Raw genomic sequence first — 27791 nt, 5'->3', positions numbered from 1 at the left:
AGAAGAGTCTCTCTGCTTCCTCTCTGTTAACTGGATTATAGAATCTAAACCATGGGGCTTCCAACAAGCAGATTATTCCTGCTACAGATCTCGAAAGGGGCACACAAAAACACTCAGCTCTTTCAAGCATATTGCTAGCAAACACCAGAATGCTGCAATTAAAGCTTGTCTGTGCAACAGGGGAAAAAAAAAAAAAAAAAAAGCCACCCAGACCCTCAGCTGCTATAAATTAACTCATTTCCAGGGCCCTTAACAGGACTGTGTCAGTTAATTTCGGCTGAGGGTTTGGCCTGTAAGTGTTTTGTTCAGCAATACCAGGGGGCCTGAGTAAATCAAGGAAGGGAGATAACTGCTGCCCAGCATTGGAGGGAGTGTGCTGCAGGGGTACGGCTGCAAACAATCCTGCACAGGGCCTTCTGAAAGGAGGTGTGAAGAACTCCAGAGAGCTGAACGGTGGCATTAACAATGGTAAGATGTATTTCCTTGTGCTGGAGGCCAGCCAGGTTTGACACTGCTGTTCCTGGGAATTCAGCCAAGATTTTTGTTGTTGTTTTTTGTTTCTTTTCCCTGGACTGGTTTTCCACACCCCTCTGGGGTGGGGGTAAGATAGCAAATGCTGTTGCTTTTGGGAAGCTTGCTGGTATGCTGGTGTGGCAGCCAGGGAAGGAGCGGAGTTTCGTGTGCATGCTTCAAAATAAGTGCAGGTTCCTGAAGCACCTTCAGTGTGTGCCCAAGCCAAACATTATCCCAGGGTAGCTTGTGCTACTTACTTAGTAGCCCTTTCAAAGAGTTATATGACTCTGTAATCACCCTAGACATATACAGAGTTCCCTGGACTGAAATATATGCCTGTAACTGGTGGTGAGTGATCATGTGTAGCCTTGGGAAGCTGGGTTTCCTGTGCCTGTAAAGCTGGAGAATTGGACTGCTTCCCAACTCACAAGGAGGTTGGTGACTGTGAACTAGCTTATACCTGAGGGTAATTGGTAGGGAGTGAAATGAACGGATGTGTCCCATCTAAGTCTCCAGAACTTTGCTCTGCATCATGTTTCAATTGCTTTCTAGGATACTTCCATGTTGCAATTAGCAGAGCCTAATAGAGAAACTTAAATAATCTTTCAAAGTTGCAGGGGGGTTGGTGTGGTGGTGTGTTTTTGTTGTTGTTGGGTGGGGTGTTTTTGTGGGTTTTTTTGGGGGGTTTGTTTTGTTTTGGTTTGGGTTTTTTTGTGTGTGTGTGTGTTGGTTTTGGTTTTTTTTTCTTCAGAAAGGAATTGACCCTTTTTCTCTTAAATGCTGGGAAATTGAGACCTCATCATTGGTGAGAAAAAAACCCACCTCTTCGAAATGAAAGGGAAATACCACCTGAGCCGTCCTGCCAGCAGTGCTAGAGAATGTGGCTCCCCATCAACTCCTATCCCAAGGCTTCCCCCTCTTGGGACTCTTAAGTCCAAGTTATTTTTCCAGTTGCACAATAACTAGCAGCTGCAAGGACTTAGCCTAGTGTATTAGTACAGAGATATCTGACCAGGAGGAGGGCAGATACCTAAACATAAAATAATTTTCAAGCAATTTCTTTATTCCAAGCTGGATACACAAGATGAACTCAATGGCCCGGGAAAAACTTCTACACGTTTCCAATCCTGCTCAAGCCAAATTCCTGCAGAAGCTCCTACCTTTCTAGTAAACCAAGCCAAAGTCTAAATCCAAATCCCCATGCTCCAAAGTACTGAAACCCATGTCTAATTTTTTAATATATATATATATTTTTTTTTTATTTTTTTTTTTTTTAAATCTCTGACTGGGGGGGCAAAGCTGTGTTTCACTGGCAATTCCTTCAGTGCAACCCGTTAAGCTCTGCTATATCCCTGAGAGGGTCAGTGGCCTCTAATGCACTGACTTAAGTATCATAGCACATGGTTTTGTGATGCATGCAACTAATGGAAGCGCTGGTGGACAGGAAGAGGCCAGGCTGGGAGTGGTATGAGTGCTGCTACTGGCAGTGGGAGCCATACCGTACCAGAACTGCCCTTTGCTGTTCTCTTCCCTTCCAGTATCTGCCCACCTGTCTTCTCAAAATGTTCATCCTGATTTTTAGGCTACTTGGCATGGGGAGAATCTCTGTTAAACATGGCACAACTGGAGCCAAAGCTTTGCTTGTCTCCATCTGCCATTGTCTAGCAGAGCTAGGGCACAGCAGCCTTCTGCTTGTCTCTAGAACTGCTGCAAGGTCCATGTGCAGACTGAACCCAGCCACAGTGGGTGGTACTTATGCAGGATGAACAGCCCAGAGGTACTCAGAGAATCTATTCCTCTCCTTGCTACTCAGTGCCACACACACCACAAGACATGCAACACCCTACACACTGCAATTCGTAAGGCCAGTACTTTCCAACTTTATTGGGCCACCAAAAAGAAAGGGCACCACCAATGACTTGGCTTGCTAGAGCAGCAGGGGCTTTGCACAGCTGCCCTGCAAAGGAAGACCAAAGTCAAACTACAGCACTCCTACCAATCTGCTTAGCCCTGAGTACAGGAGTAAGGTGCACATGCAAAACCAGAAAAGGTTTTTCAGCATCCTAGAGAGGACACAGCCTGCCTAGCAACTCTTCTGTCTCCAGCTGTGCCAAGGATCCTGCAGGATTAGTCCTGTGATGGGGTTGTAGCCTCCAAGTAACAAGCTAAGAGATGATTGTTGCCTTTTGAGGAATCATTAGATAGCAGTGACTAGTGCACTGGAGTCAAACTCACCACCTAGAAATGAAAGGCTGCCTCTCCCATCCAGTCCTTGCATTCCCTCATTTTCCTTCCTTCCCTTACAAAAAGGCTGCCTTAGTTTTGTCACTGTGCCACATTCTCTAGCGCTGCTGGCAGGACGGCTCAGGTGGTATTTCCCTTTCATTTCGAAGAGGTGGGTTTTTTTCTCACCAATGATGAGGTCTCAATTTCCCAGCATTTAAGAGAGAAGGGGTCACTTCCTTTCTGAGACAATAGGCATTTTTTGCTGATGACTTTTCCCTCATGTGCGCTGAAGGGTGGGGCTGGGCGCTGGGGCCGTGCTGGCATCTCCTCAGCGGCCCCAGCCGTGTCACCTCTCCGGCTGGCAAAGAGCTTTCCCTAGCACAGCCCCGTGCGCTCAGGCAGGACCTCAGTGCCTACAAGAATTGAATTACCCTTACCCTTCCAAAAACCCCAAACCAACCCAACAAACAAAAAAAGTCCCCACCCCAATGAATGAGTAACCACTACCAACTCTCTTGTGAGAAAAATCCACACACACACCCCCACCCTGTCCTCCCCCCAGCTTTGCCATGGATTTCCACGGGGTGGGGATCTCCCGACTACCTGGTGCTTTACTGGACTGTTGATCCCAGACCTGGCAATGGCAGAGGTGCTACTTGTCACTGCGTCTGCAAACTATCTGTCTTCCCCAATGATTTTCAAGCAGCATGCTGACAGAACTTGGGCTGCCCGATCTGAGCAAGGCTTCTCCCAAAGGAGATATCCCTATCCAAATTAGGATAATCAGGAGCTGAAAATTTTATACAGAAAGCTTATCGCAGGGTCTGTTGTCTTCAGTGCACCAGCTACAACTTCTGCCTACAACAGTAGAAAGTTGTGAAGGCTTGAAAATCACTGTCAGAGGAAAGGTCGGGGCTTTTGTTGTTTCGTTTCACTTAGTTTGCTTGTTGTTTTGGGTTTTTTTTACTGGAGTTGTGACTGAAAAATTCGCATTTGCAAGGGAACATGCTCCCATGCCATAACAGTATTTGCGTGGTAGACCCAATTCTCTAAACTTCAGTTTATCCAGCTGGAGAAGTGAAACGCATGTGGATTTCATGAACATACATATACAATTCGATTTGCTCAAAATGTTGAATGCAAAGGAATAGTTATGACAAAGCTGAGATTTCAGATAGTCCTTGAATAAAAAGCACGACTTAGATCCTTTGGCTCCAAGGTGGTCTCTAGCCTCAGTGTTAGTTAGTGTGAAGTTCCTTAGGATGGTAGTTTGGTAATAAAATGTAACCAGAAATGTTATAGGTCGCCACAGCTGCAGCTGGTAATGATAAATCCATATAAAGTAGATGCCGAGAGAAAGATAACAGGGTTCAAGGACTCTGACTGAGGAGACATTCATTGCTTTAGTACCTATGTTTTAGAAAAGAGGAGATAATTATCGCTCTTTTCAAGCATTTGAGGAGGAATGAGAGGGAGGTTGATTGATTGTTTACTGATTGATATAGTTGGGTGAACCAAAGAGGAAATGGATTTCCAAGTAGAGAGGCCACTTGACACTTTTACAGCTTGCTCCTAATTCATTCCAAGTGACCTGTGAAGTTTTTGTAACCAAACGACAGGTCTGATAGATTAGTGACCTCGGGCAGAAAGTCCCGGGGCACAGCAGGTCTCCTCAGACCACCTGGTTTATCAGTTACTTGTGCAGGCTGTGGTCACCAGTTTTTGGACCGACACCTGATCCTGACAATAGCACCAGCTAAAAGCGCTGTTTCCCACTCATTTCTGCATTTACACTGCAACTTATTTCTTTGTATCCATGAACCAGTGGGAAAACCCTGGCTAAGGATAATTTTGTTGCCCAAGGATCAGTGCCCAAGTTCTCCCTACCCTGCAGACAACCGGTCCGGGGTCTGGGGGAGGGAAGAGGTTCAGCCCCTACAATCACCTATGGGGCTTATTTGTGAGATTTTTGTCAGGGAGATGACAGCTGCCACTAAAGATCTGCAAATCCTTCTCCTTGGAAATTCCCATGTGTTCCCCCAAGAGAAAAGTTCAAAACCTTAAATAAGGAAACACTGCTTTCATGACCAGCCCTGTGTAACAGCAAAAGATTATTTAGCACACAAGTCAGTGATACGTCTGAAGCAGAAAATTAAAACAATAGAAACAAATATATCACACATTGGCGAAAACTGTCTAATTTAGATCTTTGCCTTGTACATCTGATCTGCAGGCTGCCTCATATCACAGAGGATTATTCAGCCAGAAATTAACTAGGAGCCAGGAGGCCCTTTGCAAGGATGGAACGTGCCCCCCAGGGATGACAGGTATGTAGTAATTCAGGTTTTATTGCCTATAATAAGCTTGGATAAACAACTGTTCAATAGCCCCAAAGACCAAGGCCATTTAGACACCAGTGCTTCAACTGAAACCAAAGGAACTCGAGAATTGTATTAGCAAGTTTGCTGTTAACCCATTCTTCATGAGCAGTCATCGCTGTCCCTTGGTAAAACCCTGGAGAGCTGCTTCTGCTCAAACGAGGTAGCACTGGACAGGTGTAACCACACTCTGGTGTGTCTGAAATCTTTTATAGTTGCAGTGAGAGCAAGAGCCAAGAATGTTATTTCTGAATAGAGATGGCATCTAAATCAGGACACACAATATTTGGTGCCTTTTTCTAGCTGAGGTGATTAGAGAGTGCTGTTGTTTTTTCTTATTTGGATGAATTCTAGCCTAAACACTTTCTGATCTCTCAGTGCTCTGTAGGATAACTCTGTTCCCCCGCCAAAGCTTTAACCAACCCCATTAACAATACTGCTGTGTCTGGGTGGTGAGGGACACTTCCATGTGGAAGAGCAGGCTTCCTTTCACCTCCTAACCTTGCTATCAGGTTTGCACAATATATCTTGGAGGAAACAAGTTCACAGTCAAATTACATCCAGGGCAAAAAGGAGCAGTTTCTACCATACTGTAAAACACTCCTCAAACACTCTCCATGTCTTAGGGATGCTGGCATGTTCTCAGAGCGGCACTGCTCTTGAGCCCTTTGTGTCATTGGGTAGCAGTTTCCAGACTGAAGCCAGGCAGAGCAATGTGCTTCAGCAGCCTTGCTGGCAGCAGTGCTCAACAGTTACCTGCTGGGGCACCCCACAGAGGCTCCAGCTCACACTGAGCTCTAAGTAGCTGCCCCAGACCAGGGCAGCTGAGAAGCACAATCCAAGCAGAGAGTACCTGAGCGGATGCCCAAGAACGTAGCAATACTGATGACTCCATGGGAACAATTGCCGCAGCACTCCGACTTGGCAGGAGTTTGGTGTAAGGATGGAAACCCGGGACCCCAGGAGGTATAACCACCCCAAATACATGGGTTTGCAACATTTTTACCGTCCTGCTGTTGCATTGCACACTACATTTACACTCTGACCAGCCCTGTCTGTAGCCACCTCCATGCCAAGCAAACCAGCCCAGTGCAGTGATGCCTGAGACAGAACCTGCCGATCTCGTTTACAGTTGCCACAAGCCAAGCTGAGGGGTAAATAGGGATGCTGAGAGAATTCTGCTACATGGGGCGTGTGATCTCAAAACCTGCAACTCTGGCTAAGGCATAAAATACAGTGGTCCCATTATGCCTGAAAAAAGCATACTGAGACTGCATAATTTGTTTGCACAACAGGCTTAAAAAGTTACAGGTGATCAGCTGCAGGACCGTCGCTGCCTTTCCTGCCAGGGTCACTTCATCTGTATCTGGGAGGGAGCAAGTAAAACACTTGGAACCCGCGACAATCGCTGGGGGTACGCTAGCCTAGAACGCGAGCCGATGTGCATTGCCGGCGCCGTGACGGGCGGAGGGCAGCCCCGAGCCGCCTCACGGCGGTGCCGGGAGCAGCCGCTCCGGTGGGCGCCGGTCCCTCGGCAGCACGGACCGCCCGGAGCCACAGTGCTCCCGCCTCCCCTGCTCCTCTCTCCCAAGCTTTGCCGCGCTTACCAAGGCGAAACAAGCTCATTTTAAGAGGAGATGAAACCGGTTCCTTTAAGCGCGATCTTTGTCCCCGCCGGCCCCGGGGCAGGGGCTGACGGCCCGGGGGCTGAAGCGAGAAGGGACGCGCCTGTGGCAGCCTTACCTGCGAGGGGACAGAGGCAGCCGGAGAGCAGGGAGCGCAGCATGGGGACGGGGCGGCAGCGGCGCGGGGCCCGGGAGCAGGGCGGGCCGGGATGGGTTTGTCCTAAGTATCGTCTGCGCGGCCACTGAGGGGAAGGAAGGGGGTGGCGGGGGTGCGGGTTTGGGGAGGCGCTGGCAGCCGCCGGCTGGTCCCGGGGGCGCGGCCGACTCACCTCTCCTCCAGGGCGCTGCCAGGGTGAAGCTCCGATGCCAGCTGAACATCCCGGCGGCAGCAGCCGCCCTCAGGGGCGGGCGGGGCGCGGGTTTGGGGGTGCCATCGCTGCCGACCCTCCCCGAGCTGCTGCGCGTCCCCCGGCGGGCGGGTGAGCGGGCCCGGGCTAGGGCATGGCGGGGACAGCGCGGAGCGCGCAGCGCCGCCGGGGCTGCGGAGCGGCGGGCGGGAGCGCGGCCAGCAGTGACTTATAAAGGGAGCAGCCCAGAGGAATGTATCTCCCGTGGCTGATAAGCCGAGATGACTGGAGGGGTTTGAACTACCTTTGCAATCCCCGGAGAAGAGAGGGGGAGAGAGGGGAAAAAAAGGACATGAGAAAAGAAAAAGAGAAATATTTCAGTGCTTGCATAATATCAATAAACAACTCCCCTCTCTAGTGGCAGGGAAGGCTGGAATGTTTTGGGTGGGGAGGAGAGAGAGTAAAAGAGTAGAGTGGGTTTGTTGGGTTTTGAGGTTTTTTTTGTTTGGTTGTTTTGTTTGGGTCTTTGTTTGTTTTTTCTTTTTTATTTTTTTTTCTCGTTCTCTATTTAAATTGCATGTAACGTGTTCATAATGCAAAACTGCCTTGGTTGTCACTGGTGCTGCAGGCTATGGCTAAGAGGGGTGAGAAGGAAGTATCAGGACTGCCCTGGGTACAAGCTCCCATGGGCAGATTTGCAGTGTCACCCTACTGGAGTGAACTCCAAACAAGCATGAAGTGCTCTGGGATGCCCTAGGCATGGTTGAGCCCACTGGAGCGTAATTTTGGGAAATGTGTGGGAAATTACTCCTAGGCAAGGTTTAAGGGGTGCAAATCCCTCACCACAAGCAGCCCCATAACCTGTACAGGGTCTCTGCTTGCTAAGAGAGCACCAGTCCTTGCATTGCTCCCTCATCCAGACTTCTGCTAACATGAGCACTCTCAGAAGAAAACGTGCTGCTGCACCGGTTAAACCGGCCTAATTCCATGGACTTCACCTGTCCATAGGATCAGTGTCCCCAAGGGGATCGCAGAGTGGTGCTACAAATGCCATGAGAAAGTGAGTGAGAGGGGAGCTGTCAGGAGAGATCAGTTGCCCCATTGCTCTGCAGGTGCCAGCCCTCCTGTGCCTCTGCAACACACACTTCAGGCCAAGTATCAGCTAAGGTGAATTCACTTTTTGCTATAGTAGTCACTGGAGTTTGCTGATTGGCACCAGACACAATCTAAAGCTAGCTTGTCTAATTGGCCCCTTTTCCCACCACATTGCTCTTGTATTTAATTATTAATTGCTCCCAAGGTTGTGTCATCCACCAAAAGGCATCTTTTCTCCTCAGGCTGGGAGGATTTTACTGCTCCCTCCTTGCTTCCCACTGCAGTGAGAGTTTTTGTGGGCTGCATCTGATTTTCTTGAAACGCTCCAGGCACTCACGGTGCACTCAGTACCTATTCCTCTTTTTCTGGGAAGCTAAAGAGCGTGGTTTGTTGTGCGGACAGAGCCAGGTTTTCCACGCTCTTTGGGCTGCTGAGAAGAAAAGCTGTAGGTTCCCTTGGGGAAGGAGGTCCCTGTTTCCTGCACTGAGACAGGGCTGTGGTTAGTGCTGTGTGCTTGATGTGTGTGTGACATGCTGCCCTGCTCTGCCCATGCAACCAGCTTGGGCTCCCCTCTCAGCTCCCAGCTGCAGTGGGCAGACTTAAATTATTAGAGCAGCAGAAGAGTAGTTACAAATACCTTAGCATGAAAGCAATAGCACAGCCAAAGGAATTCGGGGGACAAAGAATTAGCCTCTCACCTTCAGCTCTGATGCCCATACACCATTGCACTCTCTTTTCCGACATTGAGGTTCATTGTTTTGTATGCTGCTGAGCACACTCCTAAGCTACCTGGAGGCTCTTTTTTAAATAATTAGTTTGGAGAAGGAAAAAAGATACAATGCTGATATTTGTAAATAGCTTCAGCCCGGAGTGTTCTAAAAAGTATCTAATTTGTAGTAAGCAAAGTGTATGATGCTGTCAGAAATTGAAGCTCCTAAGGAGTCACAAGCTGGCTCTTCCTAAGCTTGGTTTACCCCCTTGTGTTCAACAAATGCTTGAGGCCAACAGAAATGACTGTGTTACTAAATATAATAAATAAAACAACCCACTGACAGTAAGCTTTTGAACAAGAATAAAATATCCCCTGGAATGTGTATAAGACAAGTACTCTAGCCATGGGCTAGGGCAAACATGGAATGAAAATGGCTGGCAATGAGCACAAGATTTCAGTGCTCTAGGTACTCTCACAAGAGGGTGTGTTTGTGTGTGAAACTGATAATTAAATTGGAAATGCTCTGTGTTGACACAATATATGACAATGTTCAGAGTCTAGAGGGCTCCACAAAGCTGTTGTTAGTTGTTGCATGTGATTATTTTTGTCTACACTTGGAAAGTTTTAGTAGCATAACTGTGTTTTATATATTTTTTCAACTTGGGTTTATTTGCTGTATTAGCATCAAGATGTTTTACACTTGAAAAGCTTAGCAGTGAATCAGAAAAAAGCATTAGCATGATTAGGACTTTTATGCCTGTGTAAATGCATCCACCCAAAGAGAGTGTTTACCATTTTGTGCTTGTATTATGAACAGCAGTAAAATCTTCCAAAGGGTAGACGCCAGCCCCCATCAAAAACCGCCCACAGGCAAGAAACAAAAGAGATGCTTGGTTTTGGTGTCCAAGCTTGAAAAAAGTGCAGAAAAGGGAAATTGATTATTAATATGTTTTTGTCTAAGCCTTGTGAACACCCTTGACATGGGAGAGATCATGTTCCCTTTGTATATTGAACCCAGTTGCTGCTTGTAGTACCACAGGAAAGGAAAGATGCCTCTATTTTGCAACTTCATCTCTTGTCTGGCAGTGAGAGTATTGCCAGATCTCACCATTTAATTGAGAGTTTTGAGGAAGATAGACTCCTTTTCTTTAAAGTCCAGCTTGTTAGTGAAGGGAGTGTGGGGTGCTGGGGCTGAGCTGCATGTTGCTGTCCTGCAGCAGAGCACAAGGATGGGTAGGAATCAGCCAGGCAGGGAAAGGGACTTGGGACAACCTGGCCTGGGGACTGGGGCCATTCTGGCTTCTAGCCCACACTACATCTGCCCTTTTCCTGCAGCTGCCAGTCCTTGTGCTGGGTCTCTTTCTCATTCACCCATGTGCTGAGAGTGTGGGATGTGTTCACCAAATCTTAACTGGGCAGGAAATTCCCTCTTGAGCTGCAGAGGTTGTAACAGGAAGAGAAAAAACCTCTTTGTCAGCATCAGCTTAGTTTTTGATGGACGCACCAATTTCCTCAGTCATGAAAAAACTCTCCACCCAAAGAAGTCCACAAGTGTGGAAAGCTGTTGTGTCTCTGGATCCCCTGGGTGTACAGCTGCATCCTATGTTTCTTGTTATCTCTGTTAACTTGGAGCTTGTGGGAAGCATCTTCAGAGCAGAGGGTACTTCTCTACTGCGGAGAAGTCAGGCATGAGCTTGCAGGGAGCTGCTGGCACCAAGGAGAGTGGTTGAGGGGGTTGGGCAAGGTAGGTTTGTACTACAATTCCTAAGTTAGGTGCCTGGAAAGCAAGAGAGATACATTTAGTGGTGACTTCTAAAACTCTTGTTTTGTTCCCTCATGCCCCAGTTACTACTGTGCAATCCCAGATCCTCCATAAAAATGACTGCTACAGTGTCCACTGAGATGCTCTGCAGTTGCAAAGGAGGATGCCTGTCAAACGTGAGCCTTGTTTCAAAAAACTCCCCAGGAGCCAAAATATGCAGTAGCAGGATAGATCCCTGTGCAGGTGCAGCTCTGCATAGGTGAGGTGAGGCTGGGAGAGGTGTTCCTCTGCTGTTTGGCTTTAGGCATGTCCCACATGCAAATAACTTCGTCTCCTTCTGCCACAGCTTGTCTGGGAGAACAGGATTTTTGCAAGTAGTTTCATCTTCTTTAAGTTGTGCAGCCCCCAAAGCACAGGATTTCTCATGCATGTAAAAGGCCTCTCCACCTGGAGTAAAGTATTCACGTGGTGACGAAAAACACGTTCCAGTATCATTGTCACTGTGGTTTTCACACTGAATCACACAATGAAATAACTGTCAACCTTTCATCATGCATACATATTAGACCTTGCTTTCCATCCCATTCCCTGACCCCTTAGTTAATGGCTGGATCTGGACAGATTGCTTGATTACCTCCTGGCTTGTTTTGTACACCTGCAGCACGGCACAAAAGGACTCTGTGCAATGCAGTCACCTTCTTGACTTAAATATGTTTTCTTTCACTTGGGTACAAGCAAGGTTTTGGCATGTAGCAGGCAGAGGGACATTGGATACCTGTGTGACAGTGTGGGAAAAGGGGTGGATTTAATGCTATGTTATGGGGGTACTCCCCAGCAGCCAAGAAAGGACAGGGAGGATATGTTCTGTGGAGCATACATCAGGCTTGGTTTGGACCTGTGCCTGATGGGTGACTGTACGGGGTTTTTTTTTTGGGTTTTTTTTCAGGTTTTAGCTACTTTTGCCTGATCCACCACGTCAGCAGTGCAGTATTAATGTCATTTAAATGAGGACTCGCAGCACTTTCTGCATGAGGGTGTCAGTGCCAGCCTGGGGGGATCGTGGGGCTGTTTCCTTGCTCAGCCCGGTGCCACGCAGGGTGTCGGCAGGCACGGCTCAGCCCACGCTGCCGCAGCCAGCAGCACCTCATGGGAGGGACAGGTCAATGGGGAAAAAAAGAGATGTGGGTTCAAAGAGGAATTGCATGATATGTGCATTCCTGTCAACGGAAGTTTCCAGATGACAACAGCTTCCCATGAAATGGTTCTCTTGCTAACTTGGCAGTGGCCTGCATACATACAGCTTGTCCAGGTGAAGGTTTGGGGTCACATAAGAGGAAGTTGTTTCACTGCAGTGCACTTATGGTGCAAAAAATAGCTTTTTGGGGTAGTGAGCAGCTCCTGACTCTGTTAGAGGTAATGTGGTAACTTTTGTAAATCTTACATCTTGCTCCAGACCCTTGTCATATCTAAATATATTTCTGTTTTTGCTCTTTTACTTAATTAACACTTAATACTCAAAATGAGCAAACCCTGCCTATACAAGCAAAACCCCTCTGCATCTTCTCTGCCTCTCTTAAGGATGCTCCTGCCCCAGGCAATTCTCCTAACACAGAGCAGGAGAAAAAGTTGCCACCTAGCTCAGCACCAGTTCTGCTTGTTGGTGTGTCCACTAGCCTTCTAAGAGCAGAGAAGGCTCAAATGCCTGGTGCATTTGGACCCTGGAGCAGGTATGTGGTCCCCACTCCACTCTGCTGTGAAAGGAGCCCTGGTGAACCACACGGGAAACAGCTGCCCAGAACTCTGTCCTGGGAAGTAAGGGCCAGTGGCTTGCAGGCACATTACTTCCTCTGGTGCACAATGGAAGGACCTTTGTGCTCACTGAGTTGGGCTGAAGGGCTGACTGATGCTAAAAGATGTTAAAACAAGTGCTTAAACTCAGTCACTGCTCTCTAGACCTCCAGAGCCAGGGCAGTTCACCTCACTTTCCTGTGGACTAGCTGCCCTCAGTGTCCACACTTTTCTCAGCCAAGGGACAAGCTGGCATACCTCATCAACACCTTCCAAAGGCCAGCTGAGCTGCATTCTGTTGTGCTGTGCTGGATGCTTTCTGGGTTACGGCACAACCTAAACCCTCTGTTTTCCTTCTGTGATGCTTCAGGCTGGATGGTGGCAACGCAGGCACACACAGGGTCCCCATTAACAGTTCCTCACCCCACAACACCTGCACCCTTCTCCACCAGTGGTTTTAGGTCAGGTGTCTGAGACAGTATGCAGCAGGTCTCAGCCAAGAGAGGATGGTGCCTGGTTTAGGATGTGATGGGCAGCAGAGCAGTGGTGAGCACCTGGTGCCATACACTGGGGAGGCAGTCAAGTGTGAGTGGAGGAAGAGAGAGGAGTGATGCTGGAGAGCTGGTGACTACCAGGAAAAGTAGTAGAGGTGCTTGAGGACCAGTGGCAAAAAGGAAGGAAGCAAGCAAGCAAGTTGAGCTGGGTGTGACAAGGAGGTGCCTTACTCTTCTGCTGGGACCCTGGTGTCCTGGGGGTGCCAGTGGGTTGCTTTTGTGGCCCTGACAAAGGACAAGTCATAATCAGAGTCACTCTGGAGGGCAGGATACTTTCATGTTCTGCTTTGTCATGAGGAGACTTGTAAAACTAGATAGTAATTCAAGGGACCGTGACAAAAAAGAAAGAAGATATGAGGGAAGGGTCGAGGAGTTTTCAACCATGAAATTGTGTAAAAAGGTGATGAGGAGGAACTCAAAAGAGAGCTGTTGTGGACCCTGGCCTCCCTTTTCACTCTCTGAGGTGTTGGCAGGCTTGCAAAGCTCCAGCCAGGCCTGGGCTTGACCTGGTTTTCTATCCCCATCATGACTCTGCCCAGTGCAGAAAAATGGGTTCCCTGCACTCTCTCTTGATCTGTTGCAGGGAAGAAGCCAGGCTGGGCAGGGTCTGCCAGGCATGTGCCAACACTGTATCATGGCCCACAGATGGGGTGTGAGAGTATCCACAACATCCCTCAGCCTCTTTGCTTCTTTGCTTTTAATGGCTGTGAAAATGCTGCTTAAACCTTGCAATTAACAGGGCTGAGGGTTTATCAACCACAGCTTCATCTACCTTGTGGCAAACACTGCATCACTGTAAATGCTGCAGTTGCTTTAGTTTGGAAATGCTCACTCTCATTTTAGGACAATCCATTTCAGTGGAGTAGAACAGAAGAGTTAGATGTGACTTTCTAAAACATCACCAGTTTAAAAAGTACAAATAGCACTTAACGAGATCCTGGACAATTTGCATTGCTTTTCCCCTGTATATATGTGCACTCACCAGGAGAACTAAATCTTTTTCCTGTATAACAATTTAATTGGAACTGATTAAAGTAAACATGTCCTGAATGTTTGAATATTATAGTAATACTGCATTATAATGTCATTTTGATTAAATAATGGCTTCTTTGCTTGAACAGGATAACTATCCATCCGAAACACAGGGGTGAAACTTTAGTTAATAATAAAACTCCCACCAACTTCAATAGAGCTATATTTCACCTTAATTGCACTCATAATTGCACTTTCACAGTTTGATTACAGAATTTACCATTTCCTGCTTAGAGGGGGTATACATTGTTGTACACCTTCTAAAAGAAAGTGGGAACAGAGCATTGTTGACATGCAGTATGTGAGCCTGGATTTCCCCCATTCAGTGAAATGATGGAGCTCACTTGTCCCAGGATTCAGAAGAATCACTAAGCTCCAAGAGTTGCCACATTGGATCTTACTAAAAAAAGATACTGTAAGCTTGGCCTTGAGCAGTAGTTGTCAGTTCCTGTGGGTCTGGCTGCTCCAGTCCTGGAGAGGAGTAACTGAGGAAAGCAGGCTGTTTGCATATTTAAATATACTACTTGAGACCTGACCTCCACTGGTAAAGTATACAGGGGCTTCCCAGGCTGAAAAATGTTGAAAACAACTGTCCTTGATGAGCAGATAGGTTCAGTAGTCAAGGACCTGTCTGGATGACCTCAGGACATACTTGATAAATCGCATGTGTTTCTGAAAACCTGTTATTTAAAAAATCTCTTGCTGAAGCCAAATCGATGCTCTTCCATTTGTGTACAACTCTGATATCCAGTTCTTGGGTGTGTATTTCCTCTGGACATCCCGGAGGATATCTGTGGCTCCACTGTTTGTGCACTGAGGTTGGTAACGTGACTGTGGATCTTACATCAGTCTGTGTATGACTGTGTGCAGCACCAGGTGACTGCTGCTGTGTGTCCCCACATCTGGCACCTTTTCATGTGACACAATGGGCACAGGAGCTCAGATACAGCACCAGCACTGAGGTGCTCTCCCTCCTCAGCACATTGCTCCAGTGTTCTTTTCTTTTCATCTCCCTAGCTGAGAAAAGGGGGGGAAAAACTGTTTCCCTTTTGTAAAGCTGCTTCAATGTTAAAGTTGCAAATCTGTATTAAACTGTTTCTATGAGCAATAAGGGACCATGGCTTCCCAAAGTAACTATAGTAAGTTTGTCATAAAGAGACATTTCTTCTTTTCCAAACCAACCCCAAAGCAGGGCACTTCTAGGTCCAGATGAGAAAATGCCAGTGATATATTCATATTCCCTCTGTTCAGATCTGATCTAAGAGCACTGTAAAAAATTAAATACTCTCCAGGACTTTCAGGGGTTGGGAGCTTTGTGATTTTTATCTTAGCTGTGCTATTTGTGCTTTTATCTATAAAATTCTACTTCTGTTTGTATGCTTGTTTAGTGTGGGATGACTGGAGACAGTCTGCTGTTTTACTGCAGACTTCCCTGCACTTACTAATTTAAGACTGCTGCTCAGACTGAAATTTCCAGGTTGGCTCATGATGAATCCGTAGTCTATATACAGCGCTTGGGCGATATTTCCGTATCCTGAAATAACAGGAGGTTTGTGATAGATCATTTCATGACTTTGCGGTGTTCCGACTCATGGGATGGAGGACAGATGTCACCAAACTGCAGTACACCAGAACAGTCACTGCACAATTATTCTTTTTGAAAGCCAATACAATTGAACTGACACACAACTTTCCATGCCAAGTAAAAATAATGGGCATTTGTATTTTTTGTGGTTTTGTATAAAGAGAGTTTTTGCTGATACCTTTCCCAGAGCTCTTGGTAATGCTTTTAAAGATAAAAAAAAAAACCAAAACAAAACAAAAAAAAAAAAAAAAAAAACACAAAACTAAACAAAAAAAAATCCTGACCTCCAGATGACCCAGCTTTGAAACTTGGTGAATTAAAGTCTGGTAGCACAATTTGCTTGCTCCCAAGATAGTTTCAATGTAAAGCAACAGGCAAAGACATAACAAAGTATTGTCCTAAGTTTGCAAACTGAATCAATCAAGTTCCAGTCTTGGGAAATTAGCAGGGGCCAGCCTTACCCTTGGCCTGAAAACCTGCATTGTGCAGGCTCAGGAGGCAGCAGGAGATCAGGGAAGGGCTCATGAGAGCTGCAGAAGGCTGCAGGTGAGCTTGGCTGCCGGGGAGACACCAAGCTAGACTGACTGACTAGTCTGACTTTTCAGCAAAAGCTCCATATCTAACTGTTTTAGGGATTTTTAAAGTAATATTTTCAAAGCACGCCCTTCATTACAAAGAGCCCTCTTGGAAAAAGCTGGCTTCTCATTTTAGTGCCCAAAAATGCAGGCTAAGCTATTCTGAAGACCTAGTTCTGTTGTGGCTGCTGAACTGTTTTAAAAGCCAAACCCTTTTTTCATATAAACACCAAACTGCCTGATGTCAAGTCAGGTTTGCAAGATAAGATAAGAGGCTTCAGTGAGGAATAAAAGGAGGAGATTTTATGGAAACTGAGTTATTGTAAATAGCATCAAAAAGAAAGGGGGTTTGTGTGGTACTGTCAGGAGCAGAGGTGGATCAGGAGTGAATACATATCTTTTTAGAGCTGTGGCAGAAGACAATAAGTGGGAGGTGAGGGTTCCCCCACCCCTCTCACTGCAGTGGCCGGGAACCCCATGGCACAGGTCTGAGAGACGGGATCTGGAAGCCAGTGGACGGCAGCAGCACAGGCTCAGCATTTCAGAGGCAAGCACAGAGGGTGATGAGAGGAATGGAGGGAATGTGATAAGACTGGGGGAGGATTCGGTAAGGGAATGAGCAGGGAAAAGGAGGAGGTGTGGGAAGCCAGGAGTGCCCCTTTCCACCGTCTCCCTGTTTCCCCAGGCTGAAGGCAGGTTTGGGACCTCCAGCTGAAACATCAGGGAACTGCTGTACTTAGGGCTATCCCTGTTACTCTTATGGATGAAGCAGATACCCTCACTAGTGTCCTTTCACCTGTCCCTGATGGTGGGAATGGGGGACAGTCTGCTGCCAGCAGTCACTCATCCTTGGTCTCCAGGAACCTCAGAAACAGCAAGACTTTGTTGGAATTGTCCTTGTATTTGTAGGTGACTTGGCCCGAGCAAAGATGAAAGTCAATGGAAATCCCTAAGCTTCTGTGGATATTCCTGTGAAGACAGATATGCAGGATCATACTGTAGAGGATTTTTTTAGAGGTGTTTTGTTGTTGTTGTTTTTTGTTTGTTTGTTTGTTTGTTTTTTAATGGAGAACTCTTGCTTTTTGAAAAGGTGGAACAGTGTAATTCCACAGCATCAGGGGATCACAAGTGGCTCTGCTGGGAAGCTGCTGAGCTGCACTGGCTGGCCTGGTTGTTCCTGAATGCTGAGGGCAGAGCTGCCACAGCAGTGCACCCTCACTCTGCATCAGATTTGGTTTAATGTTCCTGGCTCCAGCACTAACCCAAGTGTCTGCACATTCTTATCAGCAAGACTTGCAGGTAGCCTTACATGTTTGTCCACTTGGAATAGAAATATTCCTTAACTCTGAACATCCCTGTAATTTCTTTTCATAGAATAGTTTTTATTGGTGGACAATAGATTGATATATTTATATTTAACCTTTCTGGCTATACAAATTCCTGCTTGCAATGACTCACAACCATCAGAAATCAGAAAAAGGCAATTAGAGAAAATCCATCATAGCACATATATGTATGAGTTTGCAACTCACTCGCTATCCCAGCACAAGATTTGGATTGTGTAGCTCATTAATACTTTGAGAAAGTTCTAGGAGAAAGAGAGGTAATCTTAAAAGCCATGGGTGGAGAAAGGGGGGTAATAAGACAAAGCTAGACAAGGTAGACAGTTCTAGTTAGTAGTAGGATGTTCTTTGTCATAGATAGAAACTTTTATGGTTAATTGATCAGTTTTAAATGTTGGATTCTTGCAAGCCATCATACTTGTAGCTGAAAGCTCTAGAAGGATGGTGCTGACCTCCCAGAGTAGATCAGACTTCTCTGTTGGCACAGAAAATATTATGTGGAAAGAATTGTGGTTAGCAGAAGATTTTGCAATGTCAGTAGTACGCAGAGGGAGGAGAAGGTGGAGCTCTCCATGAGTAATATGAGGTTTGGTACCAGCAGGATTAAATACCTCAGATAAAATTTGTGATTTCATCCTGGTATTTTGGTGAAGACTTAGGCACCCTGATTTCTTCTCACAAAAATAAAAGAATAATCTTCCCTCCTCTGTTACCAAGATGCTGGCCTCCTGCAAGGGAGAGCTTTAATCCCTGTTCTCCATCCATCCCACAAGCCAGCCAGCAGACCAGCCTCCTGATTCTTACGGTGGTGCTTCCCAGACATCTCTTCCTGCGCTGAGTAGGCACATCTTGGGCAACCTCTACCTTTTCAAAACCACCCTTTTCCTCAGAACAGATGCTGACTTCCCATCACTTACAAACTAGCCATGCTCTCTGGCCACAAAACACACTAACAGGGGTTTAAGTCAGTGTCAGGTGGGTCCTGAAATGTCACACCTGTCTGAGAAGCAGGCAGCTGAATTCTGTTTGTGCTGCAGCAAAGGGCCATACAGATGGAGCTCAGTGACATATTTTGATTCAGTCAGACAATGTGCTGCTGAAAAATATATGTGATTGCTGTGCTGTTGGTTTTGAGTCGGAGGAGAAAATGGCAAAGAGCCTGAATTAATTAGTATTAAACCACACTTGGCAGACGCTAGCTCCTCCACAAAGTATCTGTTGCTGGAGGGTATGAAAACATACCTGTTGAGTTGGATGGGTGAGGTGCAGAGATAGTGCTAGGAAGCAGGATGTACACCAAGACAGTGCAGAAACCAGCATAATGTTCTTGGGTGAAAAATAATTTAAAAACAAATAGCGATGTCCATGATTTACAGGCCCCTTTTCACCTGGGCACTGAAGTCAGCCGGTATTAAGGAGAAAACGGTTGGCCTGTTCTAGGCAGGAAAATGCAACCCTGACGCTGAATGTCTGAGTGCTCTGGGAAAAAGTATCCCAGCATAGGGAAGCGACAGTGTTTTTCTACTGCTGTTTCACCAGTAGATCTCAATGTGTTTTTTAAGCAGTTTTGAAGAAGTCTCCAAGGTTATTTCCACTTTTCTGTGGGGAACACAAAGTTCAGGTACCTGAGGCTCAGGGAAGGGAGAGTAGTCAAGCGTTGTAGTAAACCTGCATAAACTGTTACCTTCTTTAGGAACACGATAATTAGGGCAATCACACAGAGAGCCTTTGCCTGCCATGGGATCTCAATAAGCTGTAACCTGCAGTTTATTGTCTTGATTATGAGACAGTCATTTAAATGTAGGAGTACAAGAATGGGTATTTTTTTTTTCCCTGTTTACCGCTTTCTGCTATAAAACTAGGGTTTCCAATTAAAAAATAATAATAATAATAATAATTTAAAAAAAAAAAAAAAAAAAAAAAAAAAACAAAAAAAAAAAAAAAAAAAAAAAAACAAAAAAAAAAAAAAAAAAAAAAAAAAAAACAAGGTACCAGCATAGCTGGCAATGGCAATAATTCCATGGGCTCTCAGGTTAGTCTTCATGTTTTTGGAACCTCTGCCCTAGTCAATCATGTGCATATAATCAGCAGTCATATTCACATTCTCATGACTTTCAGGGGAAATGAAGTGTCACTTCAGCTTTTTTCCCCACAGATCTTGGGTTTTCTCAGCACTGCCCTAACAAACACTGAAATTAGATAATTTACCCTAAAAATTGATGTGTTCAGTATTACTGCAATACAAGTAAAGACAATTTCAACACAGCATTAAAATATGTCACCTTCACTGTAGCATTGTACAGGAAGTGACATGACTTCTTATTTTGCTTGTCCATGGAAGGGAACTGTTATTTTTTTTTGTTAAGGTATTTTTTCATTGGATGGAAATAATTACAAGTGGAACAAAACAAAATGTTTTGATTAAATACAGGGCTGGTCTTGTTTTTTTCCGGGAAATGTTTCATGTTTTCATTCTTTTCCCCCTCTCCCAGGGATAATATAATGGATAGTTAGAGATCACCTTCCATCGCAGAGGGTCCTAGATTCCATGGGGGTCCCTTCCTTTGCACTGGAATTTTGGTACCCATGAAGCAAGTAATTCATTCCCATGGGGCACCACAGTGAAGGTGAGTCATCTGCCACAGAGCAGGGGAGTTTTCAGGAAACAAGACCCCAGTTCAAAATTCCTGCCAAAACCAAGGGTTAACACTGTGAAGTGTCAGATCTGGCAAGCCCATGGCTGGGGAATGAAAACCAGCAGCTGTCTGAATTCCAGGGATGGTGCTGGGAATAGCTTCGACGAAACAAAGTCCCACCAACTTTGATCTTGGATCTCCTGTACAGGATTAAAGGAATAACTGAGTTTGGGCCTGAGGCACAGACATTTGGGGAAGCAGCAGGGGGAGTTTGCTAAATTTTCATGGGAGTTTACTAAGCATATGAGGGTAAAGCAAAGATAATTCTCTTTAATCATCTCAATCCATTTCTTTAAACTGTGAGTGCACTTCGAAGCCCCAGTGAGATCACAGCAAGGATATCAGCAGACTTGCTGTGCTCTCTGCATGGTGCTGCTTTGTTTGGGTTGAAGAGGTGATATTTTGTCCTGGATCAACCTTGTAAATAAGAATGGAGCAAGGCAAGATTTGTTTGTGCAAATCCAAGTATTTTCCTCATTCCAGCTTTTCCCCAAGTTTGATGAGACCGGTTCATATACCTGCCATTTCTCTGGGATACGAGCAGCTGCCAGAAACCCCTCTGGCTGCTGTCAGTCTGGCTTAGGACACCTTTGCAGGAGTGGCTCCAAGACAAGAGAGTGCAGTCCACCCAGATACAGCATTCGATCTCCACTGTTGTCAAAGCAAGGAATCATATTTCTCTCACCCCTGCCCTCTGGGTAAAAAAGGCAAATGTTTCATAAAGGTACCATAGTAAGCCTGCTAGAGTTGTCTTTGCAGCCTCTTTCTCCTCCCCAAACTGGAATGTGCCTAAGCTCCTTCTGGTCTGTTTATTCCTTTTTTCCAGCAGCCCTTGGGGAAGGTACCTAATACCTTTTCGTAAACATTATTTATGGACTCAGAACACCAGAAACATGTCTCTGCAAATAGTTTGCACATCATGTCCTGAACCCTCCTACTGGCACCTACTTATGTCAGTCCCCAGTGCTCAGATTTCTTTGTCTTTTTGCTGTAAGCCAGATTTACTGATGTGGTGTTGCTGCCACACAAGCGCTTCTACAGTGACTGATAAGCTGCACTTGCCCAGTAGTGTCCCTGGTTATTCCTGCTTAGGTCCTAGGGCCAATATTTAGTGTTTCTGGAAGAAAGAAAGGTCAGTTCTAGCCCTGGCTAGCCCTGCAGTGCCTGTGTTACATTGCACAGCACCCTAGGATGCACCACAGAGGGTGAGCTCCCTTGATCTATAGTGGACCACCTCTTACCCAGCACCACCCCCTTCTGCAATGTCTGTATTAATTAGATGTACGTGGGTGTTCTCCCCATGTACACAGGACTAAGGTTAAAGAACAGGCTTGTACCAGAGAACCAGCTGTATGTACACTTCTCATCAAAACCACTTAAAAACTTTCTTTTAGAGGAAAATCACTGGCTTTATTAGTATCTCTGCCCATTCAGGATCAAAACTACGGCATGAAATCTTCTGAAAGAAGCTTAGTGGGTTTAGCCTCTTCTCTTACCTAAAAGAAAGAAGAAAAGACTGCTCTTTCACACTTTTATAGTGTTTCCCTGTGAATCTGGAATTCCTTATAAATTACATACGTCTTGGTCTCAATATAACACTATTAAAGGAAATACCTCACTTCCAGTCAAGAGTTTAAAACAAAATGGAAAAGAGTGTGCTCAACTGAAACTGGAGGAACTGGGGGCAGGAACTGATCTGAGTAAGAATTTTGTCTGGGTGCAAACATTAACAACTCCATTATTCAGTGAATACTACGTGACTCTTCATGACTGTAGTTGCATAAAAACTTCAGTTTTACATTTAAATCCAAGTGCAGTATCTCACCAGCATAGGTCTGGTAGTTTATCCTGTGTTGTTTTCATATGCAGCTTGTACTGTAATACTTTCTACAATTTGGGGGTTAAAAAAGCAGAGCATCACTAGGCCACCACTTACCATGGCTTGTCTTCTGCTCATCTCTTATGTTGAGTCATTCATTCCTGGACTGTGGATCACAGCAGAAGCTTTTAACAACAGCAGACTCCAGAGGTGCAAAAAAATTCTGGCGAAATCCTGAGAATTTTGACAGAAATTTGGTGAGGAAAGAATATACTCTGATGGGGCAAAAATACTCAGTGGGTTCAATGAGGCTGGGATTCCATTCGCTTGCCCTTAATGGGCTATCACAGTCCCTCTCCAAGGCTTCACCTACAGCTACTCCTGAAACACTGTACTTCTTGGTTTGTCTTTAAGGTAGGCTCTGTTTTCTGAATGCTGGCAGAAGGAATGTGACTTACTGACTTCAGACAAGATGCCAAAGCATGCAGAGGGGACTCCACTGTAAACAATCTCTTAGAAATCATTTTAAAAGGAGAAAGGGATATGGGGAGGAAAAACAAAATACTTAGAGATGCTGACTTGCCATCTACAGTCATCCTCCCTTGCTGGTGATTAATAATCTCCCCCTTTGAGTGCAACGGACCAGATACACACATTACACGCATTCTTCATTTTCTCGTTGGTGGATTTTTTTTTTTTTTTTGGCATGCCTTTTGTAGGATTCAGAATACCTTTGTGCTGTGGTGAGTGTGAGGGAAGGCAGTTTCACTTCTCAGCAGATATGCTAAAAGCATGTACTAAGGGCTGGGCTCTCCACCCCACCAAGGCTGCAGGGAGCCATTGTGGTTACTTGATCCTACATCTCTGACACATGCTAGACTTACCAGGCTGGAGACTCTGTGTCTGTGTCTGCTGTTGCCTATTGCTGAAGATCAACATACTCTTGCAGAGTGGAGGTTGCTTATGAGTCAGCAAAAACTAAGCATGGAGGAATCAGAAGGAATGGGATTTTAAATGAGATAGTAACTTTACTGTCTGCATGCTGTGAACTAAGTGAATTTTGGATCCCATATTGCAAAACACAAATCACATTAGTTAGTACAATTGCAGGCAACCCTTGTACCAAGTAGATTCCCCTGGAGACAATCTAAGCTCATTAATGGTGGGTGACCATCCCTGGAAAAAAAAACAATCTTAATGGCACTGACAAATCCCTCACTATCATGGCTGTGGTTCTAGAAACCTTTGAGAAGGCAATGTGAATCTGGCCCTCCTGTTTGCTGGGGTTAAACCATAGGTTTGCTAATTGTGCAGCATTTCCTGATATTTGTAATGACGATGAAATGAGTCAAAAACATTAGCTGGTGATAAGTACTGTAGCTAGCCCAGTTCTGAAGGAGTCACCAAAGGCAAGACTGACTGCCTCATGCAAACCAGCTGCCATTGGATCCAGCTGCATCCCTGTGATCAAAACCCGCAGAAGGAGCTGATTTATTACCCATGGAGAGTTTTGTGAACATTGTGGTGCTCCCATCACTCTCATGTCATCAGTGCTGTGTTTGCCTGTGCATATGTGTATCCCCACTCTGTGCTCTCAACCTGTAGTAAGATTTCAGCATGCATGTTTGCTATACATTGAGGTCACAGATGTTTGTGCTCTTCCTTTGCCTGCCAGCAAAAATTTCACAAGGAGTGGGGTTTTTTTCAGTGTGACTTAGAGGTCCTTGTCTCATGTGACACTCAAAAATGTAATCATTCCTGCTTAGAGCTGACTCTGACGGCAGGGAAAAGCAGGGAGTTGGCATGTTCAAACCGAGGTGAGGACTCCCTGAGCTCACACCTCTGTGGGTTGCTGTGCAGCACATGCAAAGCTGCATCCTGTGATCAGCTTTTCCAGATCCCTTAGTTTGTGAATTCCCAGCATCCAGCGGGTCACAGGCTGCTGCTGGAGCAATGTTAGGATCTCCAGCCTCCACTGGTGAATCGGCAAGAGTGATGGACAGGTAGCAAACTAAAGCACAGGAGAATTTCTGTGCTTTTCCTCTCTGCCTGAGCTGTAACATTTTAATTTCTTGCAGCCACAAGGAAAGAGATGATTTATGTACCAGGCAGGAGCTTTGTGCAACATGGTTAGGTGCCTTCCTGGGTGCCTCAAAATGAAGTTGTAAGCTGTGACACTAGTATGCATACATGTCAAGGGAGAGCAGAGTGTAATTTTGAAGCAGAAAGTATTAGGTCTCATTAGGCATGAATTTGGTGCCTGCATGGCTGCACAGCCACAGACCTTTGCAAAGAGCCAAACAATTATGGACAGAGAAACTAGAAGGGAATTTTGTGACAGTTACCCAAATGTAAGCCAGGGAGCACACTGCTGACAAAAATTATGCTGGAAAGATTTGGACTAGGTGATAAGCTGGATAAAACAGTCATTTCTCAGCAGATGTTGTATTGTCAGTTACAAGCAGAGATGCTGAAACATCCAGACCTGGTCAGGGTGAGAAAACACAAGCAATCTTTCACATAATATATGAATAAAAGTTGTGTATTCAAGCACCAGTTTAAGAGCTCACTGAAACTGTCAGACTTATATGGTAATTATTTTGTCACTTTTGCAGCATCTTTTAAGGAAGGATCCTGCCCCTCAAGAGAACTGATTACCGGCTGAAGCTAACATCCCACTGTCAATCCTTTTCCCTGACAACCCTAATCCTGCTCTGTCTGGACCGGGCTGCATGCTGCAGCAGGAGCTAGAAACCTGAGAGCTGCATGCTGGAAATCTTTGGGATGTTGACGAACAGAATGGTGGGTGGTATTATTTAGATGTCTTTGTAAACAAACAAATATGGCTGATTAAAGCTGGATGGCCACAGAGGTCTCTGCCTCCCTCTGCATACGCCACCCTTTGCCTGGCAGTTATGGGGATATCAAGTTTCTCAAAAGGCCAGGTTGGAAATTAGTGTCTCAGGAGTTGCTTCACATATGATTCTCCTGGTGACAGAGACAAAGCAAATCTGGAGGAAGGCTGCTCCACCACAGCGTGATATTCCTGTTATTTGGCGGGATGCTTAAGTCCAGCTGTCAGCAAATGCCCATCTTGCAGCTCTGCCTGGCAGCTCAGAGAACTGGATTGTCTACTAACACAGAGGGGCTGGCACACAAACACACTCCACTGATCAACACATCTCACCACGTGTATTTCAGGTGCACAAGCTGCAAAATCAAACTTGCAGACAACAGCAGTTTCTCAGAGACTGTGCGGCCATCTAGTGTTATTGTATATACAGCATGCTGGTTACTTGCCAAGACTCCAGACACTTCTCTCATTTTTCCCTACACATCTCCCAGCTCAATGTCTAACTTTTAGTTACAGGAGGTTTAGTGAAACTTGCCAATCCACTGGACTTGATCTCTAAAATTTCTGACCACCTGAAGATTGTGCTCGTGTATGGAGAATAGAATCCTGCTATAGTATTTCTTTCACTCATAACAACGTTTGGTACAATAATGAAGAAGAGCAACCAGTATCCTTGGCTTCTGTTACTGTGTTGTAGCAGTTTTTAATTCTTAAGGAAACAACAGAAAAAAAGAGAAACATTTAAATTTGAACATCAGTGAGCAAATGTCAGTGATCTACTGCTATCTGTTGGGGTGTTTTCGAGCCCTTCTCATTTTATCAGGAGTAGGAAAGCTTTGTACATATATTGTGAAGGAATAAGACAAGGACAAAATAGCCTGAATTTGTATGTCTCACTTTTCTTATCTAAAGAAAAACATCTTGTTTCAAAGACCCAGCTTCCTCTTTGGTCATCCAGCAGACAAGGCAATTAGTACAAGGAACTACTTTTATAGTTGTAGTAAATTAATTATGTAACCTGTGCAGGCAAGGAGCATGATGAAATGACACACATTCTTGTATTGCATACCAGAATGACAAGTAAAATTCAAAGGTGACAACCCAGGGTTACTGTGACTTAGCAGCAGCCACTTGGTCAACCTGGGAACAGAAACGTCTTTGTTTACAATCTGCATTTTTCTAACTTTTATCTGCTCTCTTGCACTGTAATTTCTCCCAGCCCCCTCTGTGCTACTTGGTTCATCTTTCTCTGCACTTTGCATTAGAATATAGAAGCGTCCAGGTGTGTTATGAGGGACTTTCATCTTCTGAAACAAAAGCTGATGGACTAGTGACTTTCTGCACTGCAGTAATAAGTCACTGATTAATGAGGTAAATAAATTATGTCTGGATAGAAGATACGTGTTACAACTTCCTCACTTGGGCTAAGCAGTGAATGAAGATCTATGCCATGGAAACATATAAATTTTTGGATCATGCTACACTTGTGGAAGGTGCTCTCAGCTCTGCCCATTTATTACCTTTTGCTGGAAAAATAGCCCTATTCCAAATTCCTAAGGATCTACCCCATGGACAATTTACATAAGGTCTGCCTTCTTCCTATTGTTACTTCAGGGTTTTAATATCAAATACTGATGTCTCAGTCTTCAGAGCAGTTGGAGAGGAGCACTGACAAGCAGCACATACTCATTCCACAGTAGTGGAATCTGGTGGATCTGGAGGAGGATGTTTGTTGACATCACCTTACTTACATGTGCTAAGCCAGCCTAATAGCCCTTGTCTGCAAGACTGGACATGAATCTTTTGCACACTCCCCCCTTCTACGTGTCTGTCTGTCTGTGGGATGTTAAAAACAGACAATGGTATGTGTCCAACAGGTTTCAACCACAAGTGATTGATCTGGTAGCATTTATCTCAAATTTTTTTTAAAGGCATGTTTTACAAAGCTTTCACTGCATCATGTTTTGTGGGTGGTGAATATAAGAATGTCACCAAAGAGATGGCTAATTACCTTTCAATCAATTTTTTCCTGATGACTTTTATCAATAAACAGGGAAATTAATATTCTAGACCTAAGTTACAACTAGTTGGACACAGAAACACACTGAGCACAGAGACAAAGAAGTACTCTGCTAAAGCTCACAGAGCCCCTCTCCTGCTGCTGGGCATAGCGGGGGGCCATGGGACATGGATGTGGATGCAGCCACGGAAGCTGTGATGGGAGGGAGGATGAGAGTCCCTGCACAGCAGCACGGCCTCTGCCTGCAAAATGAATGGCAATCGTGATGCTGAGCCACCACAGGGAGCCACAATACCACTACCCACAGGCAAATCCCTTCCCATTCCAAACTGCTTGCAGACAAGGTGTAGGGCAGAGCAGGAAATGGCTAAAACAAAGCCATCTCATTTAAGTGATAATCTGAGGTAAGGCGGAGTATGTGTGTCTCACAACTCTAAAAATGGTTTAAATGATGTTACAAAATAATGTGTATGGACACAGGAGTGAGATGGACTATTTGTATTCTACTATTTATTTTACTGAGAGGTTTATTCTCTTTGAATAGGAGCAATTTTTGGGAAGGAAAGATTTAATGGTGGCTTTTCGTTAAAGTAGTAAAAGGTGTTATCACCTTTGCTCATATCTCAGACAAAGTCTTTGCAATTTTCCAAAGTGCTCCTTAAGTTCTAGTGGCGTCTTCATCCTTGTTTCCTGCCTGTAATGGTGTTGAGAACCACTGCAGCCACCGTCACATTCCAGCTTGGATGCCTTTCAGTGGTTATTTAGTTGATTTTTGTACTTTAGTAGTATAGTTTTGAAAGCACTTTAGGTTTTACAGAATGAAAGATGCCATAGAAAATAGGCGATTTTTTTTTTATTCACTGTCAT

General features: G+C 45.2%; 1 protein-coding gene and 1 long non-coding RNA gene across 2 annotated transcripts in view; one reads left to right on the top strand and one right to left on the bottom strand.

Annotated features, from left to right (window-relative positions):
• The window catches only part of LOC120755806 (uncharacterized), a 61871-nt gene extending 54642 nt beyond the window's left edge, over positions 1 to 7229 (bottom strand). Inside the window, exon 1 of the mRNA XM_058421553.1 lies at positions 7072 to 7229. Coding sequence (XP_058277536.1) covers positions 7072 to 7120 — 49 coding nt within the window. The 5' untranslated portion in view covers positions 7121 to 7229. The remainder of the gene's footprint in view (positions 1 to 7071) is intronic.
• LOC120755674 (uncharacterized) lies at positions 273 to 6547 on the top strand. Its single transcript, XR_005701856.1, has 3 exons — positions 273 to 468; positions 4973 to 5066; positions 6413 to 6547. It is a non-coding gene; the product is annotated as an uncharacterized LOC120755674 (long non-coding RNA).
• Positions 7230 to 27791: the final 20562 nt, after the last annotated feature.

Source organism: Hirundo rustica, chromosome 8, assembly GCF_015227805.2.
Source record: "Hirundo rustica isolate bHirRus1 chromosome 8, bHirRus1.pri.v3, whole genome shotgun sequence".
Lineage (NCBI taxonomy): Eukaryota > Metazoa > Chordata > Aves > Passeriformes > Hirundinidae > Hirundo > Hirundo rustica.
The sequence above is the reverse complement of the archived record's forward strand: the minus strand, read 5'-3'. Positions and strand labels throughout refer to the sequence as shown.